This window comes from Phlebotomus papatasi, chromosome 1 (genome assembly GCF_024763615.1).
Source record: "Phlebotomus papatasi isolate M1 chromosome 1, Ppap_2.1, whole genome shotgun sequence".
Classification (NCBI taxonomy): domain Eukaryota; kingdom Metazoa; phylum Arthropoda; class Insecta; order Diptera; family Psychodidae; genus Phlebotomus; species Phlebotomus papatasi.
The window spans coordinates 62,375,203-62,391,272 of record NC_077222.1 but is presented as its reverse complement, the minus strand read 5'-3'; the positions used below and the strand labels follow the sequence as shown (position 1 = coordinate 62,391,272).

The 16,070-nt window shown below is 34.3% G+C and overlaps 2 protein-coding genes across 2 annotated transcripts in view; one reads left to right on the top strand and one right to left on the bottom strand.

Annotated features, from left to right (window-relative positions):
- LOC129810031 (zinc finger protein rotund-like) overlaps positions 1-16,070 on the bottom strand; it is a 39,321-nt gene that overhangs the window by 13,834 nt on the left and 9,417 nt on the right. Inside the window, exons 3-5 of the mRNA XM_055860263.1 lie at positions 13,852-13,935; positions 13,583-13,619; positions 1,260-1,537 (exon numbers count right to left, since the gene is read on the bottom strand). Coding sequence (XP_055716238.1) covers positions 1,260-1,537; positions 13,583-13,619; positions 13,852-13,935 — 399 coding nt within the window. The remainder of the gene's footprint in view (positions 1-1,259; positions 1,538-13,582; positions 13,620-13,851; positions 13,936-16,070) is intronic.
- Positions 5,192-13,752, top strand: LOC129810015 (modular serine protease-like). Its single transcript, XM_055860242.1, has 6 exons — positions 5,192-5,568; positions 6,195-6,354; positions 7,627-7,779; positions 7,841-8,331; positions 8,392-9,041; positions 13,162-13,752. Exons 1-6 carry the CDS (start codon positions 5,505-5,507, stop codon positions 13,549-13,551), a joined length of 1,908 nt encoding a protein of 635 aa, XP_055716217.1. The 5' UTR covers positions 5,192-5,504; the 3' UTR covers positions 13,552-13,752.

The following is a 16,070-nucleotide window of genomic DNA, read 5'->3' as shown; positions in this document are numbered from 1 at the left end:
TAAGTGATTGAGGTGTCGCGCGAACAGCTGCCCAGAATTCCCAAAGCGGCGCGACGGAAGTCTCTCACGGCCAGCGACGCGGGAGAGTTGGCGATGCTGCTCATTAGATTGAAAGAACTCGACTGAGTTAGAAAAAAACGCGTCGTCTAAAAACAATTTTTCGGCCCTCCACTCTCGCCAACGCACACCGATGCACACGAGAGTCCCCATCCAGAGCCAACAACATCCCAGCCATCCGTCCCAATTTTTCCAACCATCTCCAGAGCATCTCTCTCTCTCGTCCTGTACGTGTGTTTGTGCGGGGCGCTTTTTTCCACAGTACTTTTTTCGACCGCTTTTTTTCGAGCCAGCGCAAGAGTGTCCCGTGGGTGGGGGCGTCCATGGACGAGGCGAAAAAAATATATTTAATCGTGATTAAGGCCAGAGTGCGACGGAGATGGCGAGTGTCGGGAATAACCCATCCCTGATTTGACAGCGACACAAGTGCACGGATTCCGGGGGTGGAAGCTCTCTCGCCCAAATGGATGAATGGCGAGGACCGCCAAAAAATTTCCTGGCCTGGCACAACTGTGCGAACGACAGGGATCACTCTATGTCTGGACCGGCGTTTTTTTTCTCACTACGACCATCCCCCCCACCTCATACCCTTCTTGAAATTTTTTTCCTGTTCGCTCTCATTTTTTCGCGCAAACCACCCCACAGAACCCCCCAACGCCTAGGACCCGAGCATCAGCCGACGAAGCCAGACTTTAGGCGGGATGGAGGAGCCACCCAACTGTGGGGTTGAAAAAAATTGGGGATGCCTTCGATTTTTTTCGAGTCATTCCGAATTCCTGTCCCACTCTGGCGCAGGAGGGTGCATCGTCACCCAGCATCCCCCAAAGAACCCACCCCGGAATCACATGGAACTGGGGCTGTGTGTTGGAGCGACAGAGAGCAATACCGGGTGCATCTTGATAGTGAAGCCCCGCTCAGGGGTTAATCAGACCATCCCAACCCCCTCATCATCACGTCGTTGAAGTTGGCACTTGGAATGGGGCCTTTTGTGCTTTCCGCCAGGAATTTTCATAATTTCACAATCAATTATTCAAAACACCACCCACTCTGAATTAGGACTGCTCACCAGCTCTCGAATCCCATCCTCCAGATCTCTCTGGACGGTCTGAGTGATGGAAGTCAAGCACAGTTGAATTTTTATGTACCCTAATGGACTACAGGTGCTTGGGAGGGGTTAAAGGTTTAAAATGTTGCTAATTTACCTGTGGGCACATCTTGCACTGGTACTTCCGTCCGGGTGGGGCTCCATTGGGCAAGCCACCCCCTATCTTTGTGGCATTGATGGGCTGTGGCACCACAAGGAGAGCTGCCGATGTTGCAGGATGACCATGACCCACGGACCCGGGTACTCCACCTCCAGGAGAACTGCTACTTGAGGATCCTGAGCGAAGGGCTCCCGTGGCAGCACCGTACAGAGCTGAGGCCATCTGTCCTGTTTGTGCTAGATGATGATCTCCACGTCCATCGTCAAGTCCATGAGCTGAAAGATAAAAGGGCAATACGGGGCAGGCAAATTAGGATAATGGCAAAGTTATTTAGCAAAATAGGGTAAAGTGGTACAAGTTGGACAGTGGTACAAGTTGGACAATGATACAATTTGGACAGGGCTTTTTGTCTTGATAAATTTAGTACTTTATTTTTATTTGTATATTTTTAATGCTTTAGTTTTATAATTTGGTTCCTTGTGCTTAAAAACAAATTTTGTACTGTATTTATCAAGAAAAAAGCCATGTCCAACTTGTATCGGCGAATTGTCCAACTTGTAACACTAATTCCAAATTATGCCACTTTACCCTACTGGAATTTTAAACATTATAATTTAAATATTTATTAAAAAAAATATACGAGATTATAAGTCAGGGACACTGACTTTTTTTTAAATAAATAATTTATTCAGTAAAGGTAGTAAAATTTTCTTACGCTTTTTCTTAAAATAAATCGAATAATAAATTTTCAGTGTTTTATACAGGGGGGTGACATTAGATCTAAAAAATGCGATTGGTTTTAGTGTATATTTTTCCCTGTTTTCGTACACATTTCACGAGATATCTTCAAAACTACGTAGATTGCCAATTTGGGGTTTTCGGTTGCCTATTCTATATTAAATTGGCTTTTATTTTGTATTTGTATAATTTGCTAATTCATTTTATAATGACAGAAAACAGCTAATAAACTCAAAAGTTTTTGCGGCACGCAATTAACATATGGGAAACATAGGAAATGTTATACCCCTGGTTTTAAAGGCAATCGAGTGATTTTTTGAACTTATCCTTTTCTTACTTTTATAAAACAATTTTGCTGATTTAATTAAAAGAAGTAAAATGCACAGTCGTAATTTCCTTTTCATGGAACAACAGAAAACATCATAATAAAATTCAGGATTGGGAAGAAATATGAAAATGTACTGTGTTCAAATAAATTGGAATCTGGTACAAATTTTTCTGTTATAAAAAAACGAGTTTCGTGTGGTATTTTCTTAAAATAATCACAATATAAGAATACGAAATATTTTTAAATCAAAAAAATAATCAATTTTTAACGAATAGATTTTTTTAAGTACTGCAGGTATGTTTCTGTAATCCGAAGTGGAATTCGATATCGTTTAATCGACTTAAAACTTTGTAGGAAAACGTTTTCAATTTCTTGTTTTTTTTAACTTTTAGGCAGTTTTTCGTTGGCAACAAATAATCAAAGATTTTATCATTTTTTTGATATTAAAAAAAAAAGTTTCTTCATTTCCATAAATTTGAAAATGAAGTTATGAAAAACCTATAGTACTTGCGTAAAGGTAAAATATACCTAGTATTCTTTTTGAAAAATTTGGATATGGGAGAATAATATTTTCGTAATAGTAATAAAGAATTTGGGTTAGGGCTTCGCCGAGATGTAAGAAAGTTCCATAAATCATGTTTTACCGTTATAATGATGATGAATAATTTTATTTCTCCCTCTGCAAACTAGTGCTTAGGGAGTTATTACCGTGATAATATTTGCATGACAATTTTCAATGGCATGTTTGATACTTCTGAGGATAAAAATAATTCTGTGAAAGAGTGAAATATAATCCAAAAAGAGTGGTAAAGCGTCCCAGGCTTTGCGAAGTGCTCGAACTCGTGACTTGTACTTTCGAATGGATCCCGGTCAAAATCCCGAAAGCCAAAATCCCGAATGGGCCAAAACTTCAACTCACTTTGCACTTCAACTCAAACAAATTTAATCATATTTCTTGTTGGGGATTATGAATTATTCATTTTTGAATAGTTTTTAATGCACAATTTCAAAATATATCAGAATGATCAGTCTATTCTCGAAGGAAAAACTTGCCGCTAGGTCCATTTAACTTCCTTTTTTTTTAGCTTAGTTTAACCTATATGTTGTTGATGGAAATCCTTCGGATTATATCGCACACCGGCAATAGCAGTCACTAATTGAGAACTTTTCGATTTTCTATACAATGATAGAGAATTCTCTACACTTTCTAAATTTAGTCTTATGTCAAAAAGTTTGTACGGAATATTTTCACGATTTTAGATTTTCCAAATCCTTTTTTATTGTGTATCTAACATTTTTAAAATTTTCCAGAAATTTTATTAAAAAAAAAACAGTGAAAAATGCATAAAACTTAAATAATTTTAAGTACAAAAATAATTTTCTTGTAAGAACTATTTATTAAATAATGTTTTTGAAATTATCTACGAAAGGTGTCGCCTTTGTGAAAAATTGAGTCGAAATCAGAGAAATTTTGAGTTTAGAGGAAGCTGGGGCTAAATTGAAAACGCTTTTCTTTTGTATATTTTTTTAAGGAATTTGGACCCAGCTATAATTTAATTTAAATCCAGAATGGTTTCGTCTATCAAAATTGAAAATACATTACTTTAAGTCCAGCTTCCATTAGAAGTATGCGAAAAATAGCGTTTTTAATGTAGCCCGACTTCACTCAAAACATTGTCCAAAATACCTTAGGATATAAGGTAAAGCGCCCTGTAGTCGGCCAGTTCTTCAACTCGGTCAGTGAGTAGAGTTATTTACAAGGTTATTTATTCAATTTACAGGTTTGCTATAACACGGTCTTACCGATCTAACATTATTTCATAGAACTTGACTATAAAACGTTAAAAATTGGTTAAATAATTCAACTGGCCGAGTTGAGGAACCGGCCGACAAGAGGGTACTTTACCGTATACGGACTTCAGACCTAAGGCTTAGCCATATGGCTTAACTTCCTTAATTTCTTATCAGTCAAGAATTTTTGGTAAATTTTGACTTAAGATTTGATTATTAAGGGTAAATATATTACATTTTGAATAACTAATAAAATTGGTTGCTATTTAAGATTTTGAGACCTTAGAAAACTGGGATAAACCTATAATCTGAAGACCGCTTTAATTTGATTTGGGATAAAAATTAAGTTATTAGGATATTGTCTCAAACTTGTCAATGATCCCAAAACATGATATCAATTGGGTTGGCTTTAAACTTTTCATCTTGAAAAACCTTTATTAGGAATTGTTTAACGGTATCATTCATCTAACTTTTGGGGAAACCTTAAGGCCTAAATAGACAAAAGCTGATTTTAGAGAATATAGCAGGAGATGGGGTAATTTTGAGCTATGGGGCTACACTGATACACGATTGTTTGATACATAATTGTTTTATAGATCTGAATTACATTACATTAAAGCGCATATTTTCCTTAAAAATATGTGAAAAATCGTATATCAAATGTAACCCCACAGCTCAAAATAGCCCCACGTCTCCATATTCAGTCAGTAAAGGATTGGACAAAGGAAATTTATGCAAATGATCCCTATCCGTTGATCCTAAGTCTTCAGTGTATGGCAGTTTGGGATACATTTTTATTGCCAAATTTTAAAGGCTAAATATTCTCGAGGATTGGTCTAAGTTTATTTGCGCCCTTAAGCAATGCAAATCCTAAATTAAAATCAAAAGATTAATTAAGTAAATTTTCCCTCTCTATATTGAATTCGATTTAATAAAAGACACCCGAGTCAGGTTTCTGTTGGGAGCAATAGCCCATTGATACTCTTCAGTATAAAGTGACTAGACTGGTCTGAGCATCATCTCGCATACCATGAGTGACGCTGCCGGTGACGACATTACACGCAAGCGACTTCATCGTTTTCTCCAGCAAAACTAGCCAGCAGTTGCTGAATCTTTTCATGCCTCGCCAGTGCTTTCTTCAATGTGATCCGATACACAGTATGGACAGACTTTTATTTCTGTCCCCGGGAATGTGTTAATCACAATATTGTGTTGCCTCCAACATTTCCCTCCACGAAATATTTGCCAATTTCACTCTACATGATTGTGGGTAGTGTTTGAAAAATATTTTCTATCGTTGGGCTGAGGAAGTGTCTGCCTAAATCCCGAGTACTTCGAGACTTAATTAATTTAGTGAGGATATTAATCAGTGTATTTTAGTTCAAATGGCTCTAAAGTGGCAATTCGTTGCTGTGTTTCTGGTCATGGAACTGTCTAGTCTTACAAATGGTTGGTGCGCTGTTGAATTTGAGAACTTAGGGAAAATCCCCTCTTGAGGTTTTCCCATACACACTGACTCATTGATCAATTACTCTAATTACTTCCCAATACATCTCGTGATACCCATCTCACGTCGGAAAAACTTCTGTCTATTTTAATCTCATAATTTTTATTCATTCTGTTATCAATGTTTTCTTGCTAAATATTTTAACATCCTCTCAGAATTTCCCATAACCTTATCACTTAATATGTGATGTATTCGAAAACATGAGTAGCCTTATTAGCTTATTAACTTTAGCCTACAAAATTCCAGATAAACTTTAGCAATATCAACAATAAATAATGGGAATTTCATTAATATTCTCTAGATTCTTTCCCCAGAAATGTTATTTTGTTGTGAAATTATTATTATATTCGTGGTCATTTTTTTTTTGAAGACATTTTTCTCGAGATTCACGTAAAACCTGTTTAATGTCGATGTTCATGTTTCAAGTTCATACTAACTGACTATGTCGTTTTTTTCTTAGTTGACTCGGTGTCGTGCTTAAATGCTACTTTTTGCTTAATCTTTACAAAAGCATCAATTTCGATATCTACTGACCATGCCATTTTTTCTATGCTCATTTATCACTAAGGCCTCACATTAGCAACTTCAAGAATTAAGCGGCAACATGGCTGTGGAGATTTTGATTTTGTTTGCGATGATGGCACCTGCATCGATGATCTTTACCGGTGTGATGGGAAAACTGATTGCCCCGATGGATCCGATGAAACAGGGGCTTGTCGGCAACTAAAGTGAGTGTAATATGTAAATCCAAGCAATAAACAGTATCGTACCTAGTAATGGGAGCAACAGGGGAAATTGGGGCACCATCAAACATGAGGTGGTACCGAATAGTGCAGGAGACTTTGTATCCTGAGGGTGACTTCACTGAGAAAAAACGGGGGTGCGATTAACTTTTTTTCCTCATAACTTTAAAATTTTTAGGTGTAAAAATATATCAACATTTTGAATGTTAATTTTACACCTTTTTTAGGGTAGAATTAACATGAAAAGGGGTAACTTTAACCCCTAATACACCTAAAAAGCATAATATTTACACCGATTTCGGATCAATACTGCAGGATAAAATAAACATTTCCGGAATGTTATTTTAACTTTATCGGATTTCTCTCAGTTCGTAAGCTTTTCTTTGCTTCTAGAACTTAAGAATGGTCTTTACCTATTCAATCTACCATGTCTGATCGGTGAAAACCGTTCTTAAACATTAAAATTTAAGAAAAGCTTATGAACGGTAGGGGGTCAAAGCCATCTGCGTACTTAGACTATGACGACCACTTCTTTAGCGGACAAGCATCCCTATAATCTATGAAATCATGCAGGTCTCGTTTTCTGAAGTCTTATATCTAATTAATAAATTACAGGGTTCCGTGTTGCCCTGTGTGCGGTAGTGTCCTAGTATCCCCTACTATAGACCGTTTTTCCTCGCAGCTACTTATTTGATAATCAGTTTTTAAAGCTTTAATTTGTTAATACGACTTACTTTTTATTTAATAAAAGAGCTATAGGGAAACTGGGGCACCACCAAACACGGGGTAGCACCAAACACTGTGATTTTTTAATCAGATATCCGACTTCAGAGGACAAGACTTATAGAAATTTATAGGCATTATAGGGACACTTGTCCACTGAAGAAATGGTCGATATAGTCCAAGTAGTTTAGAAATAAAATTTAGTGTTTGGTGGAACCCCGTGTTTGATGGTGCCCCAGTTTCCCCTAATTGTGCATTAATTAAGAAAATTGATATGATAGGTACTAATTATTGTATTGCAGTAGTGTGATACTTCTGAAACCCACATAGCTTTAATAGGATCATTGAGAAATATTATCACATTATTCAGTGAAATTTTAAATCCTTAAAAATAATCAAAAATTAAGACGAAAACCTTCAATAATTTCATGCTTTGTGAATGAAGGCCTAAAAAATCGTTGCAAACTCGGACACCAAAAAGTTTAGGTTCGCTACTGCAAACAAAGATTAGGATCTGATGAAGAATAATTACAGGTGCCCCAAGTACGCTTTTCAATGTGCCTATGGAGCTTGTGTCGATGGAGCAGCCGAATGTGACGGAAAGAAAGACTGCGTAGATAATTCAGATGAGCTGACGATCAAATGTCCGGGAGTTCTGGAGTATCTCAAAGATAGAGGCAACTGTTCGTAAGTATTGGAACCTACACACGCCAAGTTAGTTCAAATTTCTAAAAATTGGTTTTTCTAGTGAGGGATACCGTCAATGTCGATCCGGTGAATGTGTATTCGAAGATCAACTTTGCAATGGAAAACAGGATTGTGCTGATGCATCAGATGAATCCCTAGCTAGGTGCTTTAATTACTATTGTCCTCCCTATGCCTTTAAGTGCGACTATGGTGCTTGCGTGTCTGGTGATGCAAAGTGCAATGATGAATACGATTGTTTTGACGGATCAGATGAGACTGAGCAGCTATGCGGGAAGCCTCCACCACCAAAAGAAACTACACCCCGACCACGTCCTGATACTTCTATTCAACCTCAACCTGATGGTACGTGCAGAGCTCCTACGTTCACAATAGGGCGAATGTATGATACTAACAACGCAGAGATCTTCCCTGGACAAATTATCTCAAATGGTCAGATCGTCAGATTCCGTTGCAGTACATCACGACTCATAGGTTCTGAGGAAGTTTATTGCATCTCAGGAGAATTTTTGCCTTCAGTTCCTAAATGTTCCCGTAAGATACAAAAAAATAATCTATCGCAATTCGATTTGTTAAGTTAATTTGCTTTTGTAGGATCCTGCTCAAATGTTCCACTCAATACACTCAGCGTGAAAGCTACGTGTGAAACAGCATCAGGAGATCCTATCCCTTGTTCATCGCAATTGCCACCAGGCACTGTGGCAAATCTAAAATGCAAACAAGGCTACATTATGCCAAGAGAGTTTGTTCAGACTAGAACGAGATGTGAAGACGATGGTAATTGGAGTACCCATATCTTCAAATGTGATCAAGTTTGTGGTATCATTGAGGAAGGATTTGCTTTCGTCAGTGGTGGAAAGGAAACTAATATTACGCAGGTACCCTGGCAAGCGGCAATCTATGAGCGTCAAAACGGCCGTTATAACCAAATCTGTGGAGGCAGTATCCTAACAGCTACTGCAATAGTTAGCGCAGCTCATTGTTTCTGGGACCGGCAAAACAGCAAAAAGAGAGATCCTGAGTTCTATCAAGTGGCTGTTGGAAAGACACTTCGGGATTACTACGCTGCAGAAAGTGGCGTACAATTTTTCAATGTGACTCTAATAGACATTTATGATCAATACAATGACTACGATGGGCTTTATCAGGCAGATGTTGCAGTGTTAGTCCTTCAGTCACCTATTATCTTCAAGACTTACATTAAGCCTGCGTGCCTAACTCCGGCTATCATTGGAAATGAAAAGGTACGTGCTTTGTTTTACTAAATGTCACGTTCACCATAATATTAATATTAGAAGAGATATTTAAAATTCTTTTCCGCTCAATTAGTTTGACATAATCTTTATAACATTTTTGTTAATTAGTAAAGCTTCTAAATGAAGAAAAACAAACCACTGAGATAAAATGCAGGCATTGCGCAGTTATTTTTGTTTTAAAAACATTCTTGGAAGTGTTTGAACAAGATTTTCTAGTCATTAGCTAATCAGCTTATTCATTTACTAATTTAATATTTAGTTTTTTAATTTATACTAATTTGCTTCATATACTTATAGAAATTATAGGAATTTTTACTGCTCGAATTCTACAGAGAGAGAACAGTATATATCGCACTTCCAGGATATGAGTGGCATTTAGTAGATTTTTTTTGATTTTTCGATTATTACAGTATGCATTTTCAGAATTTAATTTCATCTCAAAAATTTTGTACTGATGATTCCTTCATAAATTAAAATTTTCTAAAATATTTCTTGCTGTATAAATGACGTTTTCAAGATCTTCTTCAAAAGTTTTATAAAAAAACAAGTAGCGCTTTTGCTACTCATTTAATGATAACAATGTAACAATCTTGTAATTTGTATTTCTCTGATCTGAATTATAAATTATCAAGAAGCGGATTATTTCTTGTTTTTTTTTTCTCATGATTTATATATGCATATGTGACCATTAAAAACCTTAGAAATGTGCAGAATCACCAATTGCCTCTCAAATGATATCAACAGAAAATATCACAAGATTATGTTATGTTGTTCGCATGTTTTTTATCCATTTAAAATTACTTATTCAAATGAGGCAACAAACTTTTGATGCATAAAAAATAATCAACTTTTTGAAAAAATTATGTTTTATATGAAATAAAATCAATTTATGTTTATGAAATACATAAATAAGATCTACGGATTACAAGAAACTCATTTGCAAAAAAAAATAAAAAGTAATTTTACTCACTGTATGTGCCACTCAAATCGTGGAAGTGTGATATAATCCTTCAAAAATTTCCACCTTTCATCCCTCTCCAAGAAGCAAAATAGTTGTCTTATAGAACCAAATATTGTACAAGTCTTTTAGTGCACTTTTAAAAGACTTAAAATGAGAATTTTCTGTTGGAATTCCTATAGAAGCTTTTAAGATTAAGCTTTTAAGATTTTAACCTTAAGAGTGCGCCACTTTTCTTATAGTAATCTCAGTGATGGAAGCAAGAGCGTTATAAGTAAATAAATAGATTTTTGGTTCTATAGTGCCTTACTTAGGGAATTCTACAAGACTATTTTAAGAAAAAATTGCTGCTTTGGTCAGATACCACCTTTCTGTACAATCATCAAGTTTTATACGATTTCTGAGAAACAATATCACGCTGTGTTTCCGTTTATCCGTCGTTGCTGGTTCTAGAGGCCAAGTGGTTAGAGGTAGCGACTTAGGACGTTCGGGGGATCCACCATAAGTCAATTTAATGATAGTTTCCTCCCATTCTATCATCTAACATCCCCCCTTCCTTCCCTTCCAAAACCATGTATTTTTTGATTGCTTGAAATTGCATCGTGCGATTTTTCCGTTTTTTAATATGTTTTACAGGCTTCCTAAGTGGACGTTTCGTCCATGTACGAAAATGCAGTTAAATCGTTCTTCATAACGATTGAAGAGGTTCCTGTCAAGATTCGTTGAAAATGTCTGGGAATTTCTGATAAGATTGAACTTCTTCCAATCGGTTATAATTCGGTTCAATTAACTGATAAGTAATTTTTGTGTGATCCGATCGGTTTAACCTTTTAAGGACGATTGGGTCATCTGTGACCCATAGAGAAAATAATTTTTCCTTACTACCTAAAGTTATTTCTTTCAATGTTTGTACGTAATCGTAAAGTAGACGGTTTAGAGCTCGCTGAACGCGATTTTTTCGCCCAAATAGTATAATAAATGGTAATAAACGGTGATTGGAGTCCGAATTTGATAGTCCTACCACTGGATCACGTCTAGATACGTAGTCTGATCTCTGTGATATGGCCTACGTCACGTTTTGCAGCCATTTTGTTGGACAAAAATCCGTTATTGAAACACTTTTTCATATAAGAGCGTATTTTACTCAAATATACCATTACTTAGGTTGTAAGTGAAAAAATTCCGGAAGTGTTCATGCAAAATGCATTAAAAAACAGCCGGAAGTCATTATATTAAATTATTTTTTACGTGAATAGTTCATAAAATAAAATTTTAGAACAAAAAGAAGCGATTGGGTACAGGTGACAAAATTTGTACCAATGCATCCTTTTTTTAAAAGGCTCTACAAAAATATTAGTAATTCTCCTAAAAAATTCTAATAAGGCACAATTTGTAGCTTTATAATAAAGCTCTCTAAGAAAAAAAGTTTCAGTTAAAATATAAATTAGATCTTAAGATATTAAATCCTTTATAGAGAATTTTGAAACATTGGTACAATTTTGTCCGGCACTGTATATTATTATTATTATTATAATCGGTTTTATTTTTATTGTTAATTTTCGGTCCGTAAAAAGTGTCTCATCCTTAAAGGTTTAAGAATTAGGTTAAACCCGATCGTATACCGGTAAACGGTAAATGATGCAAAACTACTTTTAATGTATAGTATATAAAGCACGCAAATTAGGGGAAAGTGCCCAGATTTTGCACGGTTCCAAGCTTTATAATGACTAAATTTTACCTATGTTTCTGAATAAATGTCACTCCACAATATGTTTTAAAAACAGAACATTTTCCCCTGTTTTTTTTTTTAAATTTATTTGTGATGAGTCATATTTATTCAAAAACAAGAAAAAATAGTTATTATAAAGCTTGGGATCGTGCAGAGCATGGCCACTTTCCCCTATGGGATGTTTTCCCACTTTTTTTCCTTCTACAACTTCGTCGTAGATCATTTTTCTTTTTTGTTCTGAAAGTTATCGAATTTTTAAATTCACGCCTGGCAATATTTTACCCCACTTTCTCCTAAATTCGTCCTCCGAAATACACTTATAAGGCATTACTACATATATCGGTTTCTTGAGGTCGAGTATAATAGGAAATCTTTTCCACTTCAACTCATTTGTTATTAGATTATCATTTTCGAAAGAATTGGAACCTATTATATAGAATGCCTCTAGATATTAACCAAATAAAAAGAAGTATATTATGAACTAAATTTAAAATTATCGATTAATAAATAAGCGATTGAACCAATGATTTTCATAGGGATTGACAAATATTTGAATTCTAATAGAATTCACTTATATTAAATTTAATTTTTCAAAGGAAGTCTTAAATTTGGCAAAGGATGCTTAATTATATTAAACCCATCAAAATTTCAATAGGCCAAAAGTACATATTAAATTGAATCATTTTTGCAAAAAAAAAGTGAATTTTCTGTTACGCTCTCATTAATAGCACCATAATAATATTTCAGGAATTTATTATTGAATTATTGCATTTTTTGTTTATTTTTTTTAAACGATAGGAGCGTAATGGTAAATAAAATAATGAGCTTTTTAATGAACAGTTTGAATGGTTCTTAATTTATATACGAGTATAATATTTTTATAGTATAGCAATAAGATGAATATTATAAATTTAAAATATTGCACGGATATTCAGAAAAGATTATATTAGTGAATACATAAAAAATGATTTTGACTAATATTTTGGATAAACAAATTTATTCTAAAAAATAATGTGGATATAAAAAATTTAAAAGGTAAGCAATTAATTCGCATGGCAGGACATTTTGAATTTCTGCTCAAATTTATTATATGAAAAATTCTCTAATGAATTAATAAGTCATTATTATTAATGGTGATGGAAATGAAAGGAATAAAAATAAATAGCAGTGGAAAATTCATCAGTCGATTGTGAAACAATTAAAACCGCCAAATAATTAAAGTCAAATTTTCAATTGGGTTATGGTACTCTATGTGGAATGTTTGAATCAATTATCACTAATTAATCAGAATATGTGATGACAGGATGTGACGATTGATTTCACTCACGCGAAAATATCCAATGTATTGATCTCTGGATTATAATTTTCCTCTGGATAATTGTTTGGGACTAATAAATCGTTTTCATTATTTTCTTCAATAGTACATCACTTCTGGCTTGGAGGGTCGAGTTGCCGGATGGGGTTTGACCCAAGAGAATGAGTACAGCCCAGTTCTGAAAATGTTGGACCTTCTTACAGTCGGCTTTCATGAATGCCGAAAGCGAGCAAGTGAGACATTCAGGAATTTTATAACAGCCGACAAATTTTGTGCCGGAAATCCTGACAATAGCAATGTTTGTCAAGGAGACAGTGGAGGGGGTTTCCTACTACCACAGATCCAAATAGTTAATGGTAAGAGTCAGAGAGTTTACTACCTTCGCGGTATTGTAAGCATAGGTTCAGGCCGAGGAATTGAATGCTACGCCAATAAGTTTACTGCCTTTACTGACATTCAATACGTCTTGCCAATTTTTAACAAGTACCTTCCTTAAAAAAAGTAATCTTTTAGTGAAGGATACGTACGTTTCTGCATATTGCTGTGATGATCATTCATCTTAGCCTGAAAAGAAGAAAAGAAAGACATAAAATCAGTCACTGAAACACTATAAATCCTAAAATAAAAATTAATAAAAATCATAGAGATAAATCAATAAACTATAAACGAAAATAAAATTAATAAAAGCTATGTAAAATGAATTTCAATTCAAACCAATTTTTGTGAACTACATCGGGAGGTGTTGAAACAGAAATAATAAGAATGGCTATAAACTGGAGAAATTTGTAAGAGGTACCTCATATCCCTGCTTCATGGACATGTGATTCCTGGGTGCTGGCCAACCACCATAATCGATGTCTTTGGTGTGTTGGCCACATTGCTGCAATTGCGAGAGGTAGCAAGAAAAGAAAAGAAGAGAACCCTCAGTACCAAAAATTTTTCAAAATTCCATTCGGTTTTTTTTCTCAATATTTTCTTATAAAGCATGGATAATTTAAAATTATACAGTTTAAATTTTGGTTTAAAATTATTAAGTACACATCGTTTAATGAAATATGACACAAAAAGGTATGATTTTTTAAAATAAAATGCTTTTTAAAATTTATCTGACTTTGAATTTTTTGAAAACATTTTTATAAGATTTTTTTAAATGTTCCTGTAGGAGAATAATAAAATGAAAACTTGAATATGAAAGTTGACGGTAATAGATCGGTAATAGTAAGTAATAGATCAACAAGATCTGCAAATTTTTTATGCTATTATTTTTTAAATTATTAAAATTCTATAGAATTTATCTTTCAAAAAGAAAAATTTTGAGTCTTCACTGGAGTTTGTCCTAGAGAAGAAAGGTTTGGAAGAATCGGCTTGGAAAGCTCTAGAAAAGACATTTTACTTCTCGTTTCTTCCGCGTGGTGGCTGAATTACTTCCTGTTCGAGTTTAAAAGTGTCTCACGATCAGTGTCAACATGGGGTGGTATGCACAGTAACAACTTCTAGGCTTATTTATTAATTAATCAGAAAACCTATGCACAGATACATAAAATGACGTCCCGAAAGCTCTGTTAATAAATCAGTGGATTTCCTCTATCCACCGCCCGAGGGCAGAACTAGTGCTGAGAAAAACTTGAGAGGTTCTAAGTTTAAAGAATTTTGTACATTTTGATACATTCAATAAATTATTTTTTTAGGTTTATTTTAGGTTTTTTCACTGTGAAATGTTGAAATCTTTTTTGTGATGTATGAGCATTTATTTTCTTTGTGGATTTCGCAAAGAAAGTGTTAATAATTTGTGGAAGAAAATGTGCATTCGTTTTTTATAACACATGAACCCATTGCAATTTTCTACACAAATATTTGGTGAAAAAAACTAATGAATAATCAGAAAATATTATAGAGCTAAATCAGAATACACGAAGAATTTGAAAATATTCATAAATCAATTGAACGAAAATTTTCCAAAATCCACGACAATTTGTGAAAATGGAGTTCCATTTACCTCTTAGCTAAGACACTATTAGAGAATCTGACAACAGTTGTGAATGCTCATATTGACGTGTAATTGGAGACGGAAAAGGACCAAGAAAGCCGTTTAGAATTTTATTAAGAAAATATTTATAAGTAATCTTAAAAAAAAGTCACCTGCATTACGAAAAGGCTAGGAAATCCGTAATATTATCTTAAAAATTTAAATAATTAAATAATCAATGATACTTATATGGATTAATTGGATGGATCCTATAATCAAGTACATTGTTTGTACAATGCCTTCCATAAAATGAGATGAAACAACAAACCATTTAATTTTGCAGATATTATGATCTATGAATTTTTTTAATTTCCATTATATTTTCTGCTCACGAATATTTTGTTTTTGCCTCTGATTAATTCTTTATGAATATTTTGTTGTGCAAAAATAGATAAAATTGTCAATAGAATATTATACAATGTTTCATTTTTACTAATTTCTGGGAATATTGAATCGCAATTTTAATTTTTCTTTTTATCAGAATATAAAGTTTTAGTTTCAAAGACTAATTCAAAGTTTACCTCCTATGATTTATTGTTCTAAAATAAAGTTCTCAAATGTTGAATAAATATTATAAGTGTTGCCCGTAAAGCCCCTGGTGAGGAAATGACAAAAAATCAATAATTCCAAATCTAAATTTATCCTTAAAAGTAAACTCTCTATAGACTTAAATTCGCGTAGGGTAATAGTACCAAATTTCGGCATAGTTGCATACAAATGAAATGTAATATTTTTAATACAAATTGATTTTTTTAAAACTTTTTTTAAGGAGTGTTGCTTAGAGACAGCTTTTGTTTTCTCTAAAAAAAATCATTTTTAATACATTTTAAATGGAATCAAAATACAGACATAGCTTTGGGTAATATTTCGATCACCTTGATTCTCATAGTTTTTTGCTCTTCCGGAATTCCCCTAAAGTATTTTGCACATAATCTCGTTCAGGTACTTTTTGTTTTTTTTTTGCATTGTATAATCTCTAGAGTATGCAA

What these genes read in the sequence shown, in the direction of transcription:
- LOC129810015 (XM_055860242.1), top strand. Translation starts at nt 5,505, where the DNA reads ATGGCTCTAAAGTGGCAATTCGTTGCTGTGTTTCTGGTCATGGAACTG. An exon ending in AAAGATAGAGGCAACTGTTC is followed by an intron (nt 7,780 to 7,840) that starts GTAAGTATTGGA and finishes TGGTTTTTCTAG; the next exon opens with TGAGGGATACCGTCAATGTC. An exon ending in CTATCATTGGAAATGAAAAG is followed by an intron (nt 9,042 to 13,161) that starts GTACGTGCTTTG and finishes TTTCTTCAATAG; the next exon opens with TACATCACTTCTGGCTTGGA.